The sequence below is a fragment of the Rutilus rutilus genome (assembly GCF_951802725.1).
Source record: "Rutilus rutilus genome assembly, chromosome: 14".
Lineage (NCBI taxonomy): Eukaryota > Metazoa > Chordata > Actinopteri > Cypriniformes > Leuciscidae > Rutilus > Rutilus rutilus.
This window is the reverse complement of record NC_140219.1, coordinates 30,130,743-30,147,394: the sequence shown is the minus strand read 5'-3', so window position 1 is coordinate 30,147,394 and position 16,652 is coordinate 30,130,743. Positions and strand designations below refer to the sequence as shown.

Genomic DNA, 16,652 nt, shown 5'->3' with positions numbered 1-16,652 from the left:
ACCCCTGGTTACACCCCTAATACAAACATAAACGTTTGTTACATTTATTCAACTCGGAGCGGATGTAGGCGTCCTTAATGATGCTGCACAGTTTATTCCACATCGTGCACTTCTCAAGACTTACTTGAAGATCTAGAAGAAGTGCATCACATGTTCTCTTCTACAGAGTATCTTTGGGTGCTGTCGTTGTCAAATTTGGTTCAAAACAATCCCAGTTGTTTTCTTACATAATTGTACATAATATAACAATCCATAGTGGTGATTGTATTTGATTGGACGTCAATAGCACTAGTTCAGATGAGCACATTCGTTTAAACTAAAGCTAATAAGGGCCTGAATTTGGCTAAATAAACTTAAGTTTATTGATCCTTGAACAACATTCCTCTCCCTAAAACAATCATAATCCTGTCCTGAACCCTATCCATAAACTATCTCTAAAATCAGGGAAATGATAGATGAATTAAAAGGGTGTAAAAGCCCCGAACCCTTGTTGGAAGCCTAAACTTGACATGAACTGTTAACCTATCCCTAATATGATTGGTTGATCAGAATGTTGTGTCAGGATCAGGAAGGATGTTGATCCAGGAACAGGTTCTACTTTGTGAAATCTTTGGTATGGTTGTTTGAGTAGTTTTTACAAGAGCAGTGTAGAGAAATCCCATCAGTATCTGGACACACTCTGGGTTTTATAAGTGTTTTAACTGTGTGTTTGCAGGACCTGCTGTCTCATATGCTGCACGTGGACCCTCATCAGAGATACTCCGCAGAACAGGTACTGAAACACTCGTGGATCGCCTGCCGGGACCAGAACCCACACTTTCAGCTCACGCGCCACGAAGCGCCTCATTTGGTCAAGGTATGGCTTGAGTTTCTTGATCCCATGTCGGGTCTTTAGTTTGAAGTTCTGCTTGAGTTTGACGGTGTCTCTCGTAGGGAGCGATGGCTGCCACATACTCTGCGCTGAACCACAAGACGTGTAAGCCGGTTCTGGAACCCGTAGCTGCCTCCAGTCTAGCTCAGCGCAGGAACATGAAGAAGCTGACGTCTACAGACATGTCGTGAAGCTCGTGATGTCCCTGTGCTCGTCTCCAAGGGTTGGCATCTCCTCTCGAGTTCTCGTACGTGATGCTTCAGGGAGTGCGCGACATGTCGGAGGAAACGCACGAAAGCCCCTCTGTTTCTCTCTGGTAGAGTGAAAAACACCAGCTCCATCTCTCCATCGTGTCTGAAGTGTTTCACGCATAAGCGAGCTGTTTCGAATGTTCTTGCCCAATGAAACCCAGATCTCATGAAGAAATGTCCAGGTCATTCAAGCGCAAGAAACCTGTTTTTAGGACCATGAAGAACACTGCATGACATTCAAGCCCTTTTCCCTGTGTTTTCTAATACTGGTGTACAGAAATGAATATCATCAAGGGGGGGTTTCCATTAAACTCACCAGTATGTGGTACTTTTAAGTACTTTACAGCTGAAATGAAACTAGTTTTTCCATATTAAATGTATGAGAAGAGGATAGGATTTGTTTCTCTTCTACGAACTGGGGAAAACATTACTGTGCAAAACATCTTAATGGTCCTAAAAACTGGCGTGGTTTTCTTCACGCAAGATATACTGATGACCTGCACATTATCCATTTCTAAGCCACTTTTTTGTCCTGTTAGTGTTGCGAACCACATGGCATTACCTCAGAAGCACTCAGTGTTACGCGTTCTTTAGCTCGATGTATTATAAAGTCATTCATTAAGTTTGTGTGGAACCTTGAGCACATTTGCACTGAGGCTTGGGCAGGTCGTTGCTTCTGCGAGGCGTTCCTCTCCCTCCATCGGTTCCCGTCTCAGACCGCTCTTTGCCTTTTGTTGAATGGGAAGTACATGAGCAAAAGGTGAAGAAATAAATCTATATTTATAAAATCGAATGAGGTGAATGAATGTAGATGAGATTGAATCCATGAAATCACATCTCTCTGCTCCAGGTGGAGGGGAAAAAATATTCCATAAAACTTTTTAAAGACATTGTGGAAATGTATCATATTGTATTTATTTCACTTATTTTTAAAATTTTATTTTTTCTTTCAGGTGATGTACATATTGACATTAAAGAACATTATTGACATGATGTTGTGTGTGTGTGTGTGTTAATTCAGCCAAACAGGATCAAACAGCGATTTGTAGAAATACCTTTTGATTTGTCAAACGTCTTGATTTAAGTTCATATCTTCACCAAGGAGGACCTGGAGAAATCTGTCCGTTAGAATCTCATCGGCACTTTGTCTGCTAAACCAGGAAGATACAGTACGTGATTTGAAATCTGCCATTGCATTTTAGTGTTGACATACAAAAATAACTAAAATTATTGTACAAAGACACAAAAAAAGCATGGTAGTGAGTATTTACAGGAGTATTTGGACACCCTTTTTCCAGGGATGGGCAACTCTGCTGAGCTTTCCTGCAGTGTTTATCGCCAAACCAATTCCAAAACACGTGTAAAATCTAACCAAAGTCTTGAATTACAGGCAAGTGTGATTGTGCTAAACTCGGCTGGACAGTGACTGCTAAGACCAGAGTGGCCCAGTCCTGGGTTATTCCAATCATTTCTGTGTGGACAAATTGTACTGTGTGTTCACACTTGGCATGTTTGATTGGATTAAAACGAACCCTGGTGCGATTGCTCTGTTAGTGAGGTTCACTTCAATAAGTGTGAACGCTGCCATCTGAACCCTGGGGTCACCAAACAAGCTGAGACACACCCATTACTCTGACCTGCAGAAACCCACACTTGTAAAAATAAATAAATTCTAAAAGTAGTTTCAATGAAAATAAATGGGTTTGTAAATAATGTGAAGAACCAAAGACGGGACCTTTCCACACCCCTGTGGAGGTTACAGTTAAACCACACACTTTTCCTCAGGAAAAAATCCTCCACCTGGGTCCAGCACATGCTTTTCCAGCATCTTCCCCACATGACGTGAAAAAGATGGATCTCAGAGAGAGAGATCTTCATATTCTGCCTCTTTCCTATTGACTTAATGATTGAAACAACTGAAAAGAAAAATTTATTGAGGTGTGGTACTTGTACCAGTGACACCAGACTGTTGAATTACTGGATTGTGTGTGTGTGTGTGTGTGTGTGTGTGTGTGTGTGTGTGTGTGTGTGTGTGTGTGTGTGTGTGTGTGTGTGTGTGTGTGTGTGTGTGTGTGTGTGTAAGCATTGTGAAGTGCATAGATCGAACGTCCTTCGTCAATGATTCCTTATTTAAATTCCTTCGCCATCTTATATGTAAAGCGCAAGGGCTCAGCAGGACAGAGATCAAAGTCCACGTTTATTAACCCGCAAATACAGGAAGATGATTACGCACGTTACCAAGTCAAGGTTTAATACAGGCTCATGTAAAGCATGTCTTAAACTAAATCGTTAAAAGTAGAGTTGAGGGACAGAAATAAGGATTTTCATCAAGGATAATCTTAGAAGATTGCTCCTGCTCACAGATACAGATATGATGCGCTGTCAGCCTTTGTTCTTTGGCCTCTGTTTGTGTTTCGCTCTCATCAGTGGATCACAGGTAAATATAATGGTTATATTGCATTGTGTGTGACCAATGCACATAAAACGTATTAATGTGTAAAGAGTCCTATCACAGCTGCTTTTGCTTTTAACCCTGTTGAAACGAACTCTGCTGTTCAGAAGGCAAACACACCCGTCGCGACGCCTGAAGAGGTTTATTTCGCCGAGCAGTTTGACGCGAACGCGTTGGACAGGTTGGTTTCGGAAACTCACTGACAACATACTATAATACATACAGTATATGTGTTTCTGCAACTAATGGCACAAAGTCCCGGCAGATTTTAGATTTATGTTCAAATTTGTCATATGATGTTTAATAAATACAAACAAAGTATCATACATTGACATAGAAAGAATTACTGGTTATGATTTAATGAAAATGAGGAAGCATTCATAGGTTAAAACACCACTTTTGTTCATGTCTCAACTGTGGTCTCAATCCTCAAGTATGTAAAATGAGCAAATTCTTTTACAATTTGACATTATTTCAAATTAATTAGTTTCATATTAATACTTTACTTTAGTTTAGTTTCTATGGTAACAGAAATTAGCACATGTGCCAGATTGGGCCACCCACATTAAGTCACTCACAAGATCCAGAAAAATAAGATAAATATCATCTTTTCTTCTGAAGTATTTATTGTTTGTCCTCACCATACATATTACTGTTCAATACATATATTATAACAAAATGTCATTACCGCAACAATGTTTTTATTTGAATTATTATTCAGATTTTTATTAGCGAAAAAATTATTTTACCTCTTCAGTACATTTGATTTACACTGTCAAGATATTGCAAGATATTGATTGGCATAAAGAAAATTGTAAAATCCCCTAATTTTAAATGTATATATATAAATCGTAAAATCCCCTAATTTTAAATGTATGTATGTATATTTATTGTAATGTATAAAAGCATTAAAAAAATTACATATTCCAGATTAAAATTTGAATGGCATGCAATTGTGTGTACATTTTAAATGTATTACAGACTGATTAATTTTTATTTAAACAATTTTTTTATTTGGGAGAGTCGAAAGTGACCGTAGTTGCAGAAACACCCATATAAATAAATAATATAAAATATTACTTTTCATTAGATCAAAGTTATGTCCAGTTATTAAGTGATGGTTGCTCATTAACATTGAATGTTATTCTCTGTCTCCTGGTTTGCACTGAAGAAACTGGGTTTTGTCCAAAGCGGTGAAAGATGAGCAACTGAAACATCTCAAATATAATGGTATATGCATTTTGTGAATATAAATTTGAATATTGAAAACAATGTAGCAGTGTTAAAATGTGAGTTATATAGTCAGCCATTCATTATAACAAAATAACCCTGAAGGATGATCAGGGGTTTATTGTGCAATAATGACCTGCTTATCATGGCTTATCAATATAAAGTACTGTATATTATTCTGCTCTTTACAGTGCTATTAACAAACACATGGCGATATGAAAAACCTTTCTTTACACAGGTGAGTGGGTAGTAGAGGAACCAAGTGAACCAAGATTTTTGGGAAACAGAGGCCTGGTCCTCAAATCCCCTGGGAGACACCACGCCATATCTGCTTACCTGAGGAAAGTGTACCACTTTAAAGACAAACCGCTTTGCTTCCAGTAAGATATTTTGATCAATTTGCTTCTATCCTTAAAACACAAATAAAATCGCTTGACTAAATCTTCTTTTGAAAACATCTGCAGGTATGAGGTTTTCTTCCAAAAGCTGGTTGATTGTGGTGGAGCCTACATTAAGTTGCTTTCTCATTCAGATGATCTTCGTTTGGTAATACTTACATTTCACATAATCCTGTTATGCACTGTAAGCTTGGTGTATTAAAACACAAAGAACAGTTTATTAAATGAGACAAAACAGTCAAATCTTTACATTTTAAAAAGAGATTCACAATGATTAAAAGTGCTTTCTCTACACTGTGTTGTCATTGTCGTTTTAGAGCCAGTTCAGTGATGCCACCCCATACACGATTATGTTTGGTCCAGATAAGTGTGGCAGCGAACACAAGATACATTTCATCCTTAGCCGTCGCAATCCCATCACAGGGACATATGAGGAAAAACATGCTCGGCAACCAGAAGTGGATCTTAGTGACTATTTTATTGACCAGCGTCCACACCTCTACACGTTAAGTGAGTAGTCAGTAAAGAAATGCATGTTCAGCAAGGATCAATGCTGTGATTTGAAGTACGTTTACATTCTAATAAACTAGACAGTTCAATTTTAATAGCAAATCTTATGTATGGAAAGTGTCTAATCTTGCATAATGACATGCTGGTTGCAATTTTATTTGAGTGAAAATGTTCTTTTCAGACGTGTATCCCGACAACACTTTTGAAATCTTTATTGACCTGACGCTGATAAACAAGGGCAGTCTTCTGGAAGACATGGACACTCCTCACGAAACACAGGAACCTCATGCGGCCTTAGTGGATGGGGTTCAAACCTCTGACCTAAAGTTGGAACATGAAGGGTATGCTGATTTTTATTTATATATAAACAACAGGTATATGAGTTATTTATACACTGAGAGATATCTGATAGATGAGTTGTAATAGCTGTGCAGTCCAGGGTTTTGAAACCTGTTTAATATTAGGTCCTCCTGGATCAGCTTAAACAAAATGGGTTCAACACTTCTTTGGTTTATGAATTAATTAATTAATTGGTTGAAAAGGTGGCTTGTAATCTTCAATCTTCACTCACAGCTGAAGTCCCTAGTTTACACGTGTTGGACACAACCAACATTTACTCTCTTTGAACACTCAACAAGGGAACTGTCTCTCTGACAGTTCTCTGAAATCTCAGAGAGCATTTAGAAGAAAAAGACATATTATGGATGTTCTTTTTGGAATGTTACATGTATTTATTTTTATTTATGACTGTTAAAGTAAAAGAGCTGCAATACCTTCCAAATTTTGAGTGGACAATGACTTTCAAGTTGCATTAGTAAAATGTATGCAAGTATGTCGATATGTGAAATTAATCTTAATATAAAGGGTTAGTTCACCCAAAAATGATTGTGTCATTTTTCTGTCAATTCTGTCATTAATTACTCATGTCCTCATGTCGATCCAAACCCATAAGACTTTCGTTCATCTTCGCAACACAAATTAAGATTTTTTTTATGAAATCTGAGAGCTTTCTGTCCCGCCATCACATATAAACTTGACGTGCGACAACCAATGAGGTTCATTCTCGTGTTACGCATCACGTTTGAGCTTCAGCAAGAACCAACGAGGTTCATTCTCGTGTTACGCATCACGTTTGAGCTTCAGCAAGAACCAATGAGGTTCATTCTCGTGTTACGCAGCATGTTTGAGCTTCAGCAAGAACCAATGAGGTTCATCCTCATGTTACGCAGCACGTTTGAGCTTCTGCAAGAACCAATGAGGTTCATTCTCATGTTATGCAGCACATTTGAGCTTCTGCAAGAACCAATGAGGTTCATTCTCGTGTTACGCAGCACGTTTGAGCTTCAGCAAGAACCAATGAGGTTCATTCTCATGTTATGCAGCACATTTGAGCTTCTGCAAGAACCAATGAGGTTCATTCTCGTGTTACGCATCACGTTTGAGCTTCAGCAAGAACCAATGAGGTTCATTCTCGTGTTACGCATCACGTTTGAGCTTCTGCAAGAACCAATGAGGTTCATTCTCATGTTATGCAGCACATTTGAGCTTCTGCAAGAACCAATGAGGTTCATTCTCGTGTTACGCAGCACGTTTGAGCTTCAGCAAGAACCAATGAGGTTCATTCTCGTGTTACGCAGCACATTTGAGCTTCTGCAAGAACCAATGAGGTTCATTCTCGTGTTACGCAGCACGTTTGAGCTTCAGCAAGAACCAATGAGGTTCATTCTCGTGTTACGCAGCACATTTGAGCTTCTGCAAGAACCAATGAGGTTCATTCTCGTGTTACGCAGCACGTTTGAGCTTCAGCAAGAACCAATGAGGTTCATTCTCGTGTTACGCATCACGTTTGAGCTTCAGCAAGAACCAATGAGGTTCATTCTCGTGTTACGCATCACGTTTGAGCTTCCTCAAGAACCAATGAGGTTCATTCTCGTGTTACGCAGCACGTTTGAGCTTCTGCAAGAACCAATGAGGTTCATTCTCATGTTATGCAGCACGTTTGAGCTTCTGCAAGAACCAATGAGGTTCATCCTCATGTTACGCAGCACATTTGAGCTTCTGCAAGAACCAATGAGGTTCATTCTCATGTTATGCAGCACATTTGAGCTTCTGCAAGAACCAATGAGGTTCATTCTCGTGTTACGCAGCACGTTTGAGCTTCAGCAAGAACCAATGAGGTTCATTCTCGTGTTACGCATCACGTTTGAGCTTCAGCAAGAACCAATGAGGTTTATTCTCGTGTTACGCATCACGTTTGAGCTTCAGCAAGAACCAATGAGGTTCATTCTCGTGTTACGCAGCACATTTGAGCTTCTGCAAGAACCAATGAGGTTCATTCTCGTGTTACGCAGCACGTTTGAGCTTCAGCAAGAACCAATGAGGTTCATTCTCGTGTTACGCAGCACGTTTGAGCTTCAGCAAGAACCAATGAGGTTCATTCTCGTGTTACGCATCACGTTTGAGCTTCAGCAAGAACCAATGAGGTTCATTCTCGTGTTACGCATCACGTTTGAGCTTCAGCAAGAACCAATGAGGTTCATCCTCGTGTTACGCAGCTCGTTTGAGCTTCAGCAAGAACCAATGAGGTTCATTCTCGTGTTACGCAGCACGTTTGAGCTTCTGCAAGATCCAATGAGGTTCATTCTCATGTTACGCAGCACATTTGAGCTTCTGCAAGAACCAATGAGGTTCATTCTCGTGTTACACAGCACGTTTGAGCTTCTGCAAGAACCAATGAGGTTCATTCTCGTGTTACACAGCACGTTTGAGCTTCAGCAAGAACCAATGAGGTTCATTCTCGTGTTACGCAGCACATTTGAGCTTCTGCAAGAACCAATGAGGTTCATTCTCATGTTACGCAGCACATTTGAGCTTCTGCAAGAACCAATGAGGTTCATTCTTGTGTTACGCAGCTCGTTTGAGCTTCTGCAAGAACCAATGAGGTTCATTCTCGTGTTACGCAGCACGTTTGAGCTTCTGCAAGAACCAGTGAGGTTTGTGGTTGAGCTTCTGTTTATGTTCGCTGATCAGTGTTTATGTGAATAAAAGCCTAAATTCAATCTGTTCATCATATAAAGTGATTGAGTCTATTCAGAAAATTTGGACTAAATAGCTCATTTCATATGGATTAGTTTTACAATCTCTTTATAAACTTTTTGAAAAGTGGTAGGTGCGTAGCTGATAATGGAGGGACAGAAATCTCTCAGATTTCATCTAAAAGATCTTCATTTGTGTAACGAAGATGAACGAAAGTCTTATGGGTTTTGAACGACGTGAGGACTAGTAAATTATGACAGAATACATTTTTTGGGGGGTCAGCTATCCCTTTAATACTGATCATGCAGTCTTTAAGTAGACTTGCCCACTGAAGCTGAGAAGGGTTGACTCCTGGGAAAACTAGGTTTCTGCTGGAAGAGGTGTTAGTGAGGCCAGTAGGGGGCGCTGCTGGCCCTGTGGTCTGAATGGGTCCTAACGCCCCAGTAAAGTGATGGGGACACTATACTGTCAAACAGCACCGTCCTTCAGATGAGACGTTAAACCGAGGTCCTGACTCTCTGTGGTCATTAAAAATCCCAGGATGTTCTTCAAAAAAGAGTCAGGGTTTAACCCCGGCATCCTGGCCAAATTTGCCAAATTGCCTCCTAATCATCCCTATATATACTGATTGGCTTCATCACTCTGTCTCCTCTCCACCAGTAAGCTGGTGTGTGGTGGTTGTTCTGGCGCACTATGGCTGCCGTCGCATCATCCAGGTGGTGCTGCACACTGGTGGTGGTTGAGGAGATTCCCCTCTTCTGTGTAAAGCGCTTTGAGTACCCAAGAAGAGCGCTATATAAGTGTAACAAATTATTTTTAATTAAATTAAAAAAACTTTCACAATCAAATTTTATTGTTTATAGAATCTAAAGCCAATAATAATAGCCTAGGTAGACTATTCTAGAACATAGGAGCCAGCCAAGGATCTGCCTTCTTTTGTAAATACTGATGCTCTGTGTACCAGATAATCTAGTACAGTGCATGTGTCTTAGTTAAGCAACATTTCTAAGATGGAAAAAGGGCCTTAGTAGTGCATAATAAAACATAATAAAATAATAACAAATAAAATGGTGTGAATCCTCCTATGCATGAGGTTGCCTTGTCTAATATAACAAATACAAAATATTTAAAAAAATAAATAAGACAAGTACACTGGTAAATCTTAATGGTAAATGGTAAATCTTATGTGTCCATAAATGAAGCAGCAAGCACCTTCCAATCATGTTTTGGATGTAAACTGTGTGCGATATGTTAGTATTTGTCATAGGAGAATTATCTTTCTAGATTAAAACATGAGTCCTGATGGACAGGCCGTCTGTCCAGTGTGTTCCCGCGCCTGTGGCCTGAGACACTGGGAGAGACTCCAGCCCTCCCGGAAGATATATAATTATAAACATTTTAAATCGTGTAGTAGTAATAAGTAGTGTAATGCTGTAAAACTTAATATCTTAAACTGACTAAATGGGGATCTAAAAGTTTATCTTAAAAAAAAAAAAACTTAAAAAACTTTTCAAGAAGTTTTGCCACAAGAACAAACTTAAGGGGAAAGACCATTCTAAAGAGTTTTTTTCTTTCTGAATTTAGAGAATAAGAAATTATGAGACATTTTTTATTAAAAATGTTTAGTGAATCCATTTCCTTCTTAGCCTTTATCCCTTTGGACAGAAGGATTTGGAGTATTTCTGGAGTAGTAGCTGCTAAAAATAGAATATACTTTATTTTTTTTATTTTTTTTGAACAGTAATAATAACTTGCATCATTACAATTTGTTTTGACTGTAGTGTGGATTAAGTAAATGCTCAGCTGTTGTATTAGAAACACCCGTGCAGCGCTAATTCATTTTTGGTCTTCTGCCGAGGTAATGTAACACAAAAAGCATTGTAAATGTATATTATATATAATAAAAAAAAATGATATGAAAAACTACCACATCTGTGATGTTGATCACTGTGGAAATGTGTCAAGTGTGAAATGTGAAAAGGCTCCATTGGTGAACAGAAGAGTCAGTTAAGAATGCTTTGAACACTAATTATCATTATATATATATATATATATAGGGGAGAGAGAGTTCTGTACAGACTACTGTAAAGATGTTAACTTGAGTCTATATTTTAAATAAACTTGGCTTATGTTTGTGCATTACAAACCACTGGACAACCTACTTTAGTTCTTTATCAATCTGTGGTCGTGTTTATGTGTGTTTGTTTGGACAGGTCAGATGGTGTGGCGTCGTCTCGTGAGCGTTCATCTCATCCTGCATCATCAAATCCAGAGAGCCAACCCAGCACAAACCCTGATGATAAAGTAGGCTAGCACTCCAAAATATCTCTTGCATTAGCCGTGAGCAGTTCATCATTGTCCTCGTGTGGTTGTTGTGTTAGGACAGCAGAGAGCAGCCGTTCACCATGAGCCCCGTCGCTGCTGTGGGATTTGAGCTGTGGACCCTCACTGGAGATGTGATGTTTGACAACATCTTTCTCTGTGACAGTCTGGAAGTGGCCAGGCGTTGGACTGAAGACACGTGGAGCAAGAGAAAGGTAGTAAGCAACAGTTAACCCATTATCCTTCAACTGGAACAGCCAGTCTGCATCACCAAACTGACTAATCTCTGTGATAAAGAGCATTTTGCATGTTCTGTCATAATCTGTCATTTAGCATGCAGCTCTTATAAGCTCACATTAATGAGACCACATGCATTCAAAACACTTCATCCACTGACACACCCGATTAAAATGATCTAGTGAAGGCAAAATGTGAAGAAATGGCGATCAGGTCGGTAACACTTTACAATAAGGTTCATTAATTAACATTAGTTAACTACCTTAGTGAACATGAACTAAGAATGAACAACACTTCTTCAGCATTTATTAATCTTTAGTTTATATTAATTTCAACAGTTACTAATACATTATTAAAATCAAAGGTTGTATTTGTTAACATTAGTTAATGCACTAACATGAACAAACAATGAACAGCTGTATATTTATTAAATACTGTAACAAATGTTTTGCTCATGTTAGTTAATACATGAACTAATGTTAACTAATGAACCTTATTGTAAAGTGTTAACACCAAGTCTAGGATATAAGATACTCGTTCACTTACAATCAAGGAAATATAAACCAAAAAATGTGTTTTTCATATGTTTTAAAATAATTAACAGTAAATTGATCACATCTATTTCACACTGTCCTCTTGTAGCCTGGAAGGATTGAAAAGCTGTTGATGGCGACGGTCAAGCGGCCGTGGCTCTGGGGTGTCTATGTGTTCACTGTGGGCCTTCCCATCATCCTCTTCATTAGCTTCATGTGGCCTAATAAGGTACATACATGAATAAAAATATTCACAAAATAACTTTAATTTGTGATTGTTTCAATATTGTGTATGTGTGTGTATTTTAGCGGTTTGGTCCACCAGACCAAAACTATTACTATAAAAAAACAGACGAGCCTCAGACAGATAGACGTCAGGACATGGAGGAACATGTGACTCATAATGATGGTGAGAGATGCTTACAGGACCTGCAAAACTGCACTGTGCTCATCATAAAATTAATTTATTTTGTTGTGTTTAAGGTGTAAATCAAACAAGAGTTGAGGCTAAAAGCGGAGCGGTCAAGAGGGCTCCAAGAAGCTCAGAAGTGACAAGTTAACAGTAAGTATGACACAGACAGGGTGAATCTCATGTCCAGGTCACATGTTGCCCAAAAATATAGTCCGCATTTTTATTACTGTAATGTGGACCAAAAAAACCAATATAACTGCAAAAACATTAATAATTGATGGTTTTATTTGTTATTAATACTTATACTGTCAGAATCATTGTATTACTGTCCTTTTTACTGTCATATGGTAGCAGATTACTGTGCCATGCTCAACTTGACATCTTCACCTTATTACTCCAAAGGAGCAGAGGCCCTATTGGTTTCCTAAGAATCGTGATTGAGCGTAAAAGGAAAAAAAGTAATCTGTTTTTTATAAGCAAAGATGTGTCATGTATCATGTGCCAAATATCATGAGAGAATTGTCAAACAATTGAAAAAAAATCAAATTTTTCAATGCAAGATTGCAAAGAATTTATATATATATATATAAAGTATTGGGACACCCCTCCAAATCATAGAATTCAGGTGTTCCAATCACTTCCATGGCCACAGTTGTATAAAATCAAGCACCTAGGCATGCAGACGCTTCTACAAAACATTTGTGAAAGAATGGGTCTCTCTCAGGAGCTCAGTGAATTCAAGTGTGGTACCGTGATAGGTTGCCACCTGTGCAATAAGTCCATTCGTGAAATTTCCTCACTATTAAATATTTTACAGTCAACTGTTAGTGGTATTATAACTAAGTAAAAGCAATTGGAAACAACAACTCAGAGCGGGGTCAGCGCATGCTGAGGCGCCAACTTTCAATATCTACAGACCTCCAAACTTTGTGTGGCCTTCAGATTAACTCAAGAACAGTGCGAGAGCTTCATGGAATGGGTTTCCATGGCCGAGCAGCAGCTTCATCCAAACCTTACATCACCAGGTGCAATGCAAAGCATCGGACGCAGAGGTGTAAAGCACACCGTCACTGACGAATCAGTTTGGGAACAGTTTGGGGATGTTCCTATTCCAACATGACTGCGCACCAGTGCACGAAGCAAGGTCCATAAAGACATGGATGAGCGAGTTTGGTGTGGAGGAACTTGACTGGCCTGTACAGAGCTTTGGGATGAATTAGAGCGGAGACTGCGAGCCAGACCTTCTCGTCCAACATCAGTGCCTGACCTCACAAATGCGCTTCTAGAAGAATGGTCAGAAATTCCCATAAACACACTCCTAAACCTGGTGGAAAGCCTTCCCAGAAGAGTGAAAGCTGTTATAGCTGAAAAGGATGGGCCAACTCCATATTAAATATTACTTATTAAAAATAATGCTCCGATGCAAAAGCCTCTAAAAGCCACCTCTGTCAAAATTATATAATAATATTGAGTGAATGCTCTCTGCATATAGTATACACTCATCAAATACTTTCACTTCAAACTCACTAAATCCCAGACTCAGCCCATTCAGAAATGCCGGTACTTAGAAACATATACATAGGAGCCTGATAAAAAATGTTAATGTTAATATTAATACGAACTTAGAGGCTTTTGCATCTGAAGTCTTCATATATATATATAAAAATGGAGAGTGTAGCAGCCATCAAAATCAAAACTTGTTTATATGTACAAAATACAAATAAGTTGGTCAGTGAAAACATCGTAAATCTTTTATTTTTACTTTTGTCAGTTAAATAAAGGTTCAAGAGAATTAACAAATCACAGATTCGTGATTTTATTGCAATTTACAAAATGGCCCAACTTGTTGTTTGTAACACTCCTGATGTATTCAGTGCAGCATTTGGCACATGAAGTGATAAAAGTAGTTTTCAAAAGCTGTGCATTTATGTGTTTCCTTAACATATTCGGTGATTCAATGTCTTTGGTCAGCTGGTTAAGTGGTCATTACAGTAATGTGAATTTAGAAGAAAAATTGTCATGTCGTGATGTTACTGATTCTAAAAAAAAAAAATCTTCTGATTTTAGGATGAAATATGGCCCAGACATGTTTTCATGGGATTTGTCCCATGATGTTTCTGTCATTCCATAAATGTTGACGGTCCAAATGGCTAAACCATTATTCTTTCATTTTCACAGCTCACAGAGTCAGTGGCAAACCTCAGCAGAGTGACATCAAGCATCATGTTAGTTCAAGCAGTCCACGTCAGTCAAGCTGTTCATTTTTATCACAGAGGTTCATTTAAATCCCCATTCATTCAGCCACTCTTCTTTAGCACAGCTGGATGCTAACTCCCTCTCCATCCCCAACTCCACCTAGCCTAGAGATCTGTAATCTAATCTGATATCTGTCTTGCAATTGTCTTCAGTAATACCAGTAAGTTACATTGTAATCATCCTTCCTCATGTATTTTGGCTCGTTTTGTGACCTGTAATTATGTATGCATGATTACTGGATCTGTTCTGTTACCCCAAGGGGAGTTTGACTTGCTGAGCATGAAGTTTGCCCAGAACACAACCATACCGCCAACACTAACTGTGTATGCATTATCATTATAATAAAATATGAATTTGACAAAAGTGGTCCTCCTGTTTTAATAGTGTGAAATGATGAGATGCTGTGCAGATTTACATTCATCTCTTGTAATCGAGCCAACATATTACTACAAATAAAACTAATTAGGCAAATTCTCCCAGCTGTAGCTTTGCAAATGCGATGCCGTGCAGAAGTATTCAGTACTAGTTCTCTCATTAACGGTTTATTTAAAGCTGTGACTCATTTGTTCTTGTGTAGAGATAAAAATATACATTTTAATGTGATATCATTGCGCTAAAAGTTTCATGTTATTGCAGAACACTACATTTGTGTGACAATGTATTGTTGAGCTCATCTCAGACTTGAGCTTTATGTACGTCTGCAAGATGTCTGTTAAAGATCACTTCATCTGGAAAGCATCTGCTGTTTATTAACATCTTTAAGATGTCATTTTAACATACATTCTAAATCATTACATCTTTAAGACATTTTCTAAACGTCTATTTGACATCTGACAGGAAACGTCCTATAGACGTATTGCAGATGAGCAGACACTCTAAAAAATACATCTTCCAGATGTAAACACACACATCAAATAGACGTCTTTGTGATGTACATGTGCTCTCTGGGGTACTAATAGCATTTCTAAGACAGCGTAAGATTTTTTTTTTTAAATACATGAAAATGTTTATGTATAAATATTTTCTTAAATAATTCAAGATTTACAAGAATGACAAAATTGACATGAAGAAAAATCAGTGAAAGGTGCATTGCTGAAAAGACAACTTTACAAGCATGCAGGTCAGTGCTTCTAATATGTACCTCTTTCACAATGCAAGTTATTAGACTGCATATGTCAAAATATATAAAATATGTGTAAAGATGTTGGAACCTATTGAATGGTATATACAGTGCCCTCCACAATTAATGGCACCCCTGGTAAATATGAACAAAACTGGCTGTAAAAAACATCCTAGTATTGTCAACTTGTTCACCATTTGTTTACCTTATTTTACTCATATATTGAAAAACCCCATTATAAAAACTTCTTTAGGGAATCCCTGGAAAATTAGTCTTCCGGGTTTTGAATTCATCCCTGCACTGCTGTACTGGCAAGTGTCTGCTTTTAAACGAGACCAGGATTATGCCTGTAGACCAAAGGGTTCAAGAGCTGCATTATTTGAGCTATTTTGCTTCTGCCTTTGTGATAAGGTTGAGATGCATCACATATTAGATTTTTTTTATAGTAGAATTTATATTATACAGAAAATTTCTAGATAAAAAGAAAACCTTTTAATTGCAGATCAACGATGTGTGTGATGAAAAAGAATTAAGGTTTTCAAGATTTGTGAGCTAAAGTAATTTAATCAAACATTTGTTTATGTTATAATAATGCTAAACTAACCGGAGCAGGTCATGTTACTTACATACCCTGAAAGTTACCTCAGTTTTTGGAATGATTGTTGAATGCATCTGTTTAATTAACTGTAAATGTACCCGGGTATGTCGCATAATATATATATCTACAGGATTCAGTATTCAGGAAAGTATTCAGACCCCCTTAAATTTTTCACTCTTTGTTATATTGCAGCCATTTGCTAAAATCATTTAAGGTTTTTTTTTTTTTTCTCATTATTGTACACACAGCAACCCATATTGACAGAAAAACACAGAATTGTTGACATTTTTGCACATTTATTAAAAAAGAAAAACTGAAATATCACATGGTCCTAAGTATTCAGACCCTTTGCTGTGACACTCATATATTTAACTCAGGTGCTGTCCATTTCTTCTGATCATCCTTGAGATGGTTCTACACCTTCAT

The 16,652-nt window shown here is 38.1% G+C and overlaps 2 protein-coding genes across 4 annotated transcripts in view; both read left to right on the top strand.

Annotated features, from left to right (window-relative positions):
- rps6kal (ribosomal protein S6 kinase a, like) overlaps positions 1-2,115 on the top strand; it is a 35,582-nt gene extending 33,467 nt beyond the window's left edge. For both annotated transcript variants that reach the window (XM_084431185.1, XM_084431184.1), the window contains exons 21-22: positions 716-856; positions 934-2,115. In XM_084431185.1, the coding sequence (XP_084287311.1) occupies positions 716-856; positions 934-1,062 (270 nt within the window). In that variant the 3' untranslated portion in view covers positions 1,063-2,115. The remainder of the gene's footprint in view (positions 1-715; positions 857-933) is intronic.
- Positions 2,116-3,301: 1,186 nt separating this feature from the next.
- Positions 3,302-14,865, top strand: LOC311303402 (calnexin). Of its 2 annotated transcripts, none has more exons than XM_084429845.1 (13): positions 3,302-3,559; positions 3,682-3,755; positions 4,746-4,804; positions 5,043-5,184; positions 5,269-5,350; positions 5,520-5,712; positions 5,894-6,053; positions 10,962-11,052; positions 11,130-11,285; positions 11,950-12,069; positions 12,150-12,249; positions 12,324-12,402; positions 14,431-14,865. In XM_084429845.1, exons 1-12 carry the CDS (start codon positions 3,494-3,496, stop codon positions 12,398-12,400), a joined length of 1,320 nt encoding a protein of 439 aa, XP_084285971.1. In that variant the 5' UTR covers positions 3,302-3,493; the 3' UTR covers positions 12,401-12,402; positions 14,431-14,865. The 2 variants fall into 2 exon arrangements, with proteins under 2 accessions (XP_084285971.1, XP_084285972.1); XM_084429846.1 differs by having other exon boundaries at positions 3,361-3,559; positions 3,685-3,755; positions 14,431-14,569.
- The last annotated feature ends 1,787 nt before the right edge of the window (positions 14,866-16,652 follow it).

Excerpts from the sequence above, each read along its gene's own strand:
- LOC311303402 (XM_084429845.1), top strand. The coding sequence starts at position 3,494 with ATGATGCGCTGTCAGCCTTTGTTCTTTGGCCTCTGTTTGTGTTTCGCT. Across the intron at positions 3,560-3,681 it reads CTCTCATCAGTGGATCACAG|AAGGCAAACACACCCGTCGC; the intron begins GTAAATATAATG and ends TCTGCTGTTCAG. Across the intron at positions 6,054-10,961 it reads CTAAAGTTGGAACATGAAGG|GTCAGATGGTGTGGCGTCGT; the intron begins GTATGCTGATTT and ends TTGTTTGGACAG.